This window comes from Ornithorhynchus anatinus, chromosome X4, assembly GCF_004115215.2.
Source record: "Ornithorhynchus anatinus isolate Pmale09 chromosome X4, mOrnAna1.pri.v4, whole genome shotgun sequence".
Lineage (NCBI taxonomy): Eukaryota > Metazoa > Chordata > Mammalia > Monotremata > Ornithorhynchidae > Ornithorhynchus > Ornithorhynchus anatinus.
The window spans coordinates 4,987,129-4,995,692 of NC_041752.1; the positions used below are offsets into that span (position 1 = coordinate 4,987,129).

General features: G+C 57.4%; 1 protein-coding gene across 1 annotated transcript; it reads left to right on the plus strand.

The window, feature by feature from the left end:
* The first annotated feature begins 649 nt into the window (after positions 1-649).
* Positions 650-6,717, plus strand: LOC114807836 (transmembrane protein 141-like). The gene is made up of 5 exons (XM_029054486.2): positions 650-739; positions 1,516-1,582; positions 3,582-3,665; positions 5,045-5,152; positions 6,442-6,717. The coding sequence occupies exons 1-5, from the start codon at positions 686-688 to the stop codon at positions 6,519-6,521; spliced, it is 393 nt and encodes a 130-aa protein (XP_028910319.1). The 5' UTR covers positions 650-685; the 3' UTR covers positions 6,522-6,717.
* Positions 6,718-8,564: the final 1,847 nt, after the last annotated feature.

An 8,564-nucleotide genomic window follows, 5' to 3' on the forward strand; every position in this document is an offset into this window, starting at 1 on the left:
AATGAATGAATGAATGAATGAGCTTGGGGGGGGGGACGGCGGCAGGGGAGGGGGCGGGGCCAGAGAAGTGGGCGGTGCCGAGAGGGGGAGGAGCTACATTGGGGCGGGGCCATAGAGGGGGCGGGGCTAAGAGAGGGAGGAGGGCGGGGCCAGAGCGGACCCAGGAGGGGCAACGGGGGCGTCATTCATTCCTTCTTTGCATCCTATTTATTGAGCGCTTCCTGGGGGCGGAGCCCCGGACCGAGCGCTCGGCAGGTAATAATAATAATAATGTTGGCATCTGTTCATTCATTCAATAGTATTTGTTTCATACTGTTTATATACCTTATATATATATACTTTATATATTTTATACTAAATAGAATTTGTTAAGCGCTTACTGTGTGCCGAGCACCGTTCTAAGCGCTGGGGGAGATGCAGGGTCATCCGGCTGTCCCGCGTGAGGCTCCCAACCTCAATCCCCATTTGACAGACGGAGGGAACTGAGGCCCGGAGAAGCGAAGTGACTTGCCCGCAGTCAGCCAGCTGACAAGTGGCGGAGCTGAGGTACCATCGGGCCACGGAGAGAGACCATCCCGACCGAGCGACGGGCGACGGGGCGGGGCGGGGCGGGGCGGGGCGGGAGGAGGAGGGGGAGCCACGTCAGGGGGCGGGGGTCGCCGTCACGTGGAGGCGGCGGGGCCCCATGGTGAACCTGGGCCTGTCTCGAGTGGAGGAGGCGGTGGCCGCCAGGCACCCGGTGGGTACGGAGGCGGAGCGGGGCCGGGCTCGACCGGATTTTGGGACCCTTCCTTCCCGACCCCTCCTTCGGCCCGGCGCCTCGCTTCCCTCACCTGTCAAATGGGGACGGGCCCCGGCAGCCCCACCCGGGACCACCCGATGACCCCGTGCCCCCCCCCCCAGCGCTTAGAACGGTGCTCGGCCCGAGGAGGCGCTTAATACGTGCTCTAATTATGATGATTATTAATCCCCACCACGCCACTCGTCCGCCGGGTGACCTTCGGCGCGGCGCCTCGCTTCCCTCGCCTGTCAAATGGGGACGAGGCCCGTCAGCCCCACCCCGGACCACCCGATCACCCCGTATCCCCTCCCCCGGCGCTTAGAACGGTGCTCGGCACATAGCAGGCGCTTAATACACACTCTAATTATTATCATCATTAATCCGACTCCACGGCTCGTCTGCCGGGTGACCTTCGGCGCGGCGCCTCGCTTCCCTCCTCCGTCAGATGGGGATGAAGACCGTGAGCCCCGCCTCCGACACCCCGATTCCTTCCATCTGACAAATACTATCATTATTATTATTATTATTAATCCGACTCCGCCACCTGCCCGGTGGATGACCTCACTTCCCTTCTCCCCGCCTCAGTTTCCTCATCCGCAAGATGGGGATTGAGACCGTGAGCCCTATGTGGTAGAGGGACCGTGTCCAACCCGGAGACCTCGCACCTACCCCAGCGCTCAGTACGGTGCCCGGCACGTAGCGAGCGCTGAACGAAGGCCGCGATTCTTTTTCAGGGCCTGCAGGAGTACGCGGCGTGCCAGTCTCACGCGTTCCTCAAGGGCATCGGCGCCTTTATCACAGGTACGGACGAGAACAAAAATCGGCTCGTCGCGGGCGGGGAACGTGCCCGTACTGTGCTCTTCCGAGCGTGCGGTGCAGTGCTTTGCACGCAGTGAGCACTCACTAAATGAGAGTGAATGAATCAATAGCGGTGACTGACTGATTTCCCGTGGAAAAGACCGATTCGGCCCCTAACGAGGCCTCTGTTTGGGACGCGTGGTGACGCTGGGCCACAGTACGTAAGTGCTCCATAAATAGGATTGGCTGAATTAACGAGTGGTTTTTAATACTAATACTCGTCTTTGTTAAGCCCTTACTGTGTGCCAAGCACTGTCCTAAGCGCTGGGGTTGATAGAAGGCCATCAGGTTGTCCCATGTGGGGCTCACAACCTTAATCCCCATTTGGCAGATGAGGGAGCTGAGGCACAGAGAAGTGCAGTGACTTGGCCAAAGTCACCCAGCTGACAAGTGGCGGAGCTGGGAGCGCTTACTTCGTTCAGGTGTATTTACTGAGCGCTTACTGTGTGCGAAGCTCTGTTTACTTCGGGCAGAGCGCTGGACTAAGCCTGGGATAGAACAGTACGGTAGAGATGGTATTTGTTCATCGCTTACTATGTGCCAGGCACTGTTCATTCATTCAGTCGTATTTACTGAGCGCTTACCGTGTGCAGAGCACCGTACTAAGCGCTTGGAAAGTACACCTCGGCAGCAGACAGAGACAATCCCTACCCGACGACGGGCTCACGGTCTAGAAGGGGAGACGGCCATCGAAACAAGTAAACAGGCATTATTATAAATAAATAGGATTATGGATGCATACACATCAAAGCAAGTACACGGGCATCACTATAAAGAGAATTATAGATAAATACGTAAGGCTGTGGGGCAGGGAGGGGGAGGAGAGCAAAGGGAGCGAGTCGAGGTGACACGGAAGGGAGAGGGAGCTGAGGAGAAGGGGGGCTTAGTCTGGGAAGGCCTCCTGGAGGAGGCGAGCCTGCAGTAGGGCTTTGAAGGGGGCAAGAGTGACCCTCCTAAGCAGTAGGGTATATACGAGGTAATCAGGCGTTGTACTAAGCCCTGGGGTGGATACAGGCAAATTGGGATGGGCACGGTCCCTCTCCACATGGGGCTCGTAGATTCAACCGCTGGCATTATGGTATTTAAGCGTTTACTGTGTGCCAGGCCTTGTATTAGCCGCTGGGGCATATACAAGCTGATCGGCTGAAAGCTTAACAAATACCATTAAAAAAATAGGACAGAGGACCAACCCGCCATTCAACCTATCTATAGCCGGGCAGAACGCCGTAGTAAACTGTGCCGAACGCCGTAGTAAACTACTGAGGAGCAGCGTGGCTCAGTGGAAAGAGCATGGTCTTAGGAGTCAAAGGTCATGGGTTCTAATCCCAGATCCGCCACCTGTCAGCTGTGTGACTTTGGGCAAGTCACTTCACTTATCGGTGCCTCAGTCACCTCATCTGTAAAATGGGGATTAAGATTGTGAGCCCCACGAGGGACAACCTGATTACCCTGTATCTCCCCCAGCGCTTAGAACGGTGCTCGGCACATAATAAGCGCTTAAATACCAACATCATCATTATTATTAAACGTTTGCAAGAGTACAGCCCGATCCCTGTCCTCGAGGATTTTGCGATGTAGCGGGAGAGAAAGACACAATAAATTACAGGCAGGGCAACGTCACGTTTAAATATCTGTGCCAGAGCGTTGTGGGAAGAAGAGGTGAAGTGGATTTCTAAGACTGGGAAGCTGTTGGATGAGGATGGGCAACGACGAGACAGGGAGTGTGTCACCGTTTTAGAGGAACAGGCAACCATTAAAGGGAGATTACTAGCCATTTGGGAAAGGGATGGGGAGCCTTTGGAGAGTTGGTGACCCATTAGCCTGGAGATGGGCAACCATTAGAGTGAGACTTCCAAACGTCGGACGGGGGCGATGGGACGGCTTTGGAGAGGGGCAGCCGTGGGAGGACGGCCAGGTGGACTGAATGCTTTTGTCTCCTCAGGGTTCGGCGCCGCCTTCGCCCTCCAGAAGCTACTCAACAGGAAGCTGCCGTACCCCATGCAGTGGACCGTCCTCCTGGCTGTGGGTGGGTGCCCCCTCGGCGGTGGGCGGTGGCGTCCCCGGCTGCCCGGGCGACGGTCTGGAGAACGGGACAGCCTGAGACCAAGGGGGTCGGAACTCATTTATGCGCTCGGTCGTATTTACTGAGCGCTTACCGTGGGCAGAGCCCTGTACTGAGCGCTTGGGAGAGTACACTCTAACAGATACATCCCCTGCCCACGACGAGCTTACAGTCTAGAGGGGAAGATGGACTTAAATAAATGAATAAATAAATGACAGATACGGACGTTAAGTGCGGGGGGGCTGGGAGGGGGGATGAAGAAAGGGAGGGAGTCAGGACGACGCAGAAGGGAGCGGGAGAGGAGGAAAGGGGTCAGTCGGGGCAGGCTTTCTGGAGGAGGTGTTCCCTCAGTAAGGCTTTGAAGGCGGGGAGAATCACAGCCTGTGGGATTTGAGAAGCAGCGTGGCTCGGTGGAAAGAGCACGGGCTGGGGAGTCAGAGGATGTGGCTTCTAATCCTGGCTCCGCCGCTGGTCTGCTATGCGACCTCGGGCAAGTCCTTAACTTCTCTGTGCCTCAGTTACCTCATCTGAAAAATGGGGATTAAAAGTGTGAGCCCCCCGTGGGACGGCCCGTATCTACCCCAGCGCTTAGAACAGTGCCTGGCACCGAGTAAGCGCTTCAATACCATCAGTATTATTATTTGAGGAGGGAGGGCGTTCCGGGCCAGAGGCAGGATGCGGGCGAAGGGGTCGGCAGCGAGATGGACGAGAGCGAGGGGCAGCCTGGACCACCCGCCCGCCAGTGGCCTGGTTGGTGCCTCCGAACGGGCCTTCTCCCTGTCCCCGGTCCCTGCCCCGGGAGAGTGAGGGAGCGAGGGAGAGGCCGGAAGGGAAGGGACTCGGGGTCATCTTGGGGGGTCTGGAGCCCATACTGAGAGCCGGACCTGACGGCAGCTTCTGCAGCGTGGCTCGGTGGAAAGAGCCCGGGCTTCGGAGTCAGAGGTCGTGAGTTCGACTGCCGGCTCTGCCACTCGTCAGCTGGGTGACCGTGGGCGAGTCACTTAACTTCTCTGCGCCTCAGTTCCCTCATCTGTAAAATGGGGACTAAAAGTGTGTGAGCCCCACGTGGGACAACCCGATGACCCTGTATCTCCCCCAGCGCGTAGGACAGTGCTCGGCACCTAGTAAGCGCTTAACAAGCACCAGCGTTATTACAGCTTTTCAGGTGGGTGAGCAGAGTTCTCAGCGTCGGGCCCGCCCCCCAAACCTGATCAGTCTGGGACTCTGTGGAAGGGAGCTGGAGGGGGGGGCCCTGCTACTCCTCGCTGCTGCCCCGCTTTCCGCCCCCTCTCTGCCACGCGCTCTCTCTCTCCTCCCCTCCTCCACCTCCACCCTCCCTTCAGTTGCAGGCTCCGCCGGCAGCTACGCGGTGACCCGGGCGGAGACGCGGAAATGCTCCGACCTCTGGCTCTTCCTGGAGACGGGCCGGCTCCCCCAAGACGGGGCGGCAGGTGAGGGGACCCGGGGCCCCGGGTGGGCGGCTCCAGCCCGCGGGGGTGGGTGGGAAGAAGATGGAAAGCCGCTGTGGCCGTTAGAGAAGCAGGGTGGCCCAGCCCTTAGGCCCCGGGAGTCAGAAGGGCCTGGGTCCTAACCCCGGGCGTGTGACCTTGGGCAAGTCGCTTCACTTCTCTCTGCCTCAGTCACCTCCCCTGTGAAACGGGGATGATGACTGTGAGTCCCACGTGGGCCAGGGACCGTGCCCGACCCGATTACCTTGTATCTACCCCCCAGCCGCTTGGAACAGTGCCTGGCCCATACTAAGCGCTAAACAAATGCCATTAAACTAAAAATACCATCAGGACGAGCCCGCAGGCCTGATGGGAAATGAGGCGGGGGGGATCGACAGATTCACCGGTCGGAGAGACTCCATCCGTCAGTGGTGTTTATTAAGCACTCACTGTGTGCAGAACGCTGTATTAAGCACTTGGGAGAGTGCAATAGAATTGCTAGACATGATCTCCTGCCTTCGAGGAGCTGACAGTCTAGTGAAGGAGGCAGACGTTAAAGTGAATTACAGAAATGGACGGCAACTGCCTGTAAGGCCGTGGACGTGATTGCAGTGGAGCTGGGAGGGGGGTGTGTATCAAAATACACGCCACCGTTGTCGTGGAACGCCCGGGTCCCATTTTCCTCACCCCGACCCCCTAGCTTTGCTTTACACACACAGAGAAGCAGCGTGGCTCAGTGGAAAGAGCACCGGCTTGGGAGTCGGAGGTCATGGGTTCGATTCCCGACTCTGCCACTCGTCAGCTGTGTGCCTGTGGGCAAGTCACTTCACTTCTCTGTGCCTCAGTGACCTCATCTGTAAAATGGGGATTGAGACTGTGAGCCTCACGTGGGACAACCTGATGACCCTGTGTCCACCCCAGCGCTTAGAACAGTGCTCTGCACGTAGTAAGCGCTTAACGAATACCAACATTACGATTCTCATTATCATTTAGGTCCATGGGCCTTGGTTGCATGGGACTAAGTAATAACGGTGTTTGTTCAGCGTTCACTCCGTTCCGGGCACCGGTCTAAGATCTGGGTAGATATGAGGGCATCAGGTTGGTTAAAGTCCCCGTTCCACACGGGGCTAATGGTCTAAGTGGGAGGGAAGAGGGGTATTTAGGCCTCACTTCACAGATGAAGAAACCGAGGCACCCAGAAGTCGATCCCGGCGCCCTTCCGCTAGGCCACACGCTGCTTCTCACCCGACCCGGCCTCGATCCCGACAGCTTTTCCTCTTTGTTCCTTCCAGAGCCGAGCATCCGGCTGGACTCCCCCGAGAGCAGGGAGCCGGCCCCGCGGAGGAACCGGTATGGAGATGTGCTGGAATAGGCGAACGAGGATCCTGGCGGGACCTCCGATGGTCCCGGAGCCGGCGGCCCTCCCCGGGCGGGGAGCGGGGGTCGGGCCGGTGGGATCCGGCAGGCTTCCCCTCTGCGTCCTTCCCTCTGACGGCCCTCCGTGGTGGCGGAGAGAAGGCCCCCTGGCCCATCCCCGGAGGGGTTGGTGATTAAATCTGTGTCCCGAAGGAGTGCCGCTTGTCGGTCTGTGGGGGGCAAGGGGGCCGGGCGGGAGGCGTGGGGCTACGGGGGGCCGGGAGGCGGGAACCCAGAAGTCACGTTGACGCTGCAGCGGAAGGACCGGCCAGTCCAGAGTTCGGGCGGCAGAGGTCCCGGGTCCCACGAGGCAACGTCAGCGTCGGAAATCGTTCGCTCGTTCGATCGATCGTATCTGTTGAGCTCTTACCGCGTGCAGAGCCCTGTACTGAGCGCCTGGGTGAGTACGGTACAACACGAAACAGGCGCATTCCCTGCCCACGACGAGCCGCGGTCTAAAAGGGTGGAGACGGACATCAATATGACCTTCTGAGTCCGAGGCCCGTGATCCATCCACTATGTTATGTTAGGGAGGAATAACCACCGGGACTTGACTTGGAGGTTGAGACAGAGGAATCACAGAAAATGTCCACGTGGCCCACTTGAAAGACGTTGGTATTGTCAACAGCGATTGGGAAGTTTTGTGTTTTTTCAGTGTTATTTAAATGTTTACTGTGTGTTCGCTGTATTAGGCACTGGGGTGGGTACAAGCTAATCAGGTTTGACACACTCCCTGTCCCGCACGGGGCTCACAGTCTTCATCCCCATTTTATAGATGAGGGAACTGAGGCCCAGGGAGGCGAAATGACTTGCCTGAGGTCACACGGCAGACAAGTGGCGGAGCCGGAATAAGTCCTCTGTCTCCCAGGCCCGGGCTCTTTCCACTAGGTCGCACGGCTTGTCTTTCTGTGTGCAGCCACTGTACTAAACGCCTAAGGTATGAGCGAGGATGAGCTTCCCAAGGGATTGAACGTTAGATGGAGAATAGAAGGAGATGCAGGATTGAACCTTGAACCCTAGACTCTGGCCCTCTAGGCAGAGAACTCACGTTTAGCAACTCGGTAATAACATACTCTCCCAAACCATTTGTATAGTGCTCGGCACACAGTAAGCGCTCGGTACAACTAATCAGGGCGGTCTAGTGGGGTGAGTCCGGCTCATCTTCCTGCAGAAACGCTCTGGGCCTGTCACTCCCCTTCTTGAAAACCTCCAGTGGTTGCCCATCAACCTCCGCTCCAAACAAAAACTCCTCACTCTAGGCTTCCAGGCTGTCCATCACCTCGCCCCTTCCTACCTCTCCTCCCCTCTCTCTTTCCGCCACCCACCCCGCACGCTCCGCTCCTCCGCCATCCGCCTCCTCGCCGTCCCTCGGTCTCGCCCGTCCCGCCGTCGACCCCCGGGCCGCGTCCTCCCGCGGTCCCGGAACGCCCTCCCTCCTCACCTAGGACAATCTAATTCTCTTCCCCTCTTCAAATCCCTCCTTAAAACTCACCTCCTCCAAAAGGCCTTCCCAGACTGAGCTCCCCCCGTTTTCCCTCTGCTCCCTCTACCCCCCCCCCACCTCTCCGCAGCTAAACCCTCTTCTCCCCCTTTTCCCTCTCCTCCTCCCCCTCTCCCGTCCCATCCCCTCAGCGCCGTACTCGTCCGCTCCACTGTATATCTTTATCACCCTATTTATTTTGTTTAATGAGATGTACATCACCCTGATTCTATTTAGTTGCCACTGTTTTTCTGAGATGTTCTTCCCCTTCACTCTATTTATTGCCATTGTTCTTGTCTGCCCGTCTCCCCTGATTAGACTGTAAGCCCATCAGAGGGCAGGGACTGTCTCTATCTGTTGCCGACTTGTACATTCCAAGCGCTTAGTACAGTGCTCTGCACGTAGTAAGCGCTCAATAAATACTATTGAATGAATGAATGAATAGAGCGGGGGCCTGGGAGTCTCCTTCATTCATCCTCCCATCCCCACAGCACATATACCTGTATATATCTGTAATTT

What these genes read in the sequence shown, in the direction of transcription:
- LOC114807836 (XM_029054486.2), top strand. Translation starts at nt 686, where the DNA reads ATGGTGAACCTGGGCCTGTCTCGAGTGGAGGAGGCGGTGGCCGCCAGG. An exon ending in CATCGGCGCCTTTATCACAG is followed by an intron (nt 1,583 to 3,581) that starts GTACGGACGAGA and finishes TTGTCTCCTCAG; the next exon opens with GGTTCGGCGCCGCCTTCGCC. An exon ending in CCCCCAAGACGGGGCGGCAG is followed by an intron (nt 5,153 to 6,441) that starts GTGAGGGGACCC and finishes TGTTCCTTCCAG; the next exon opens with AGCCGAGCATCCGGCTGGAC.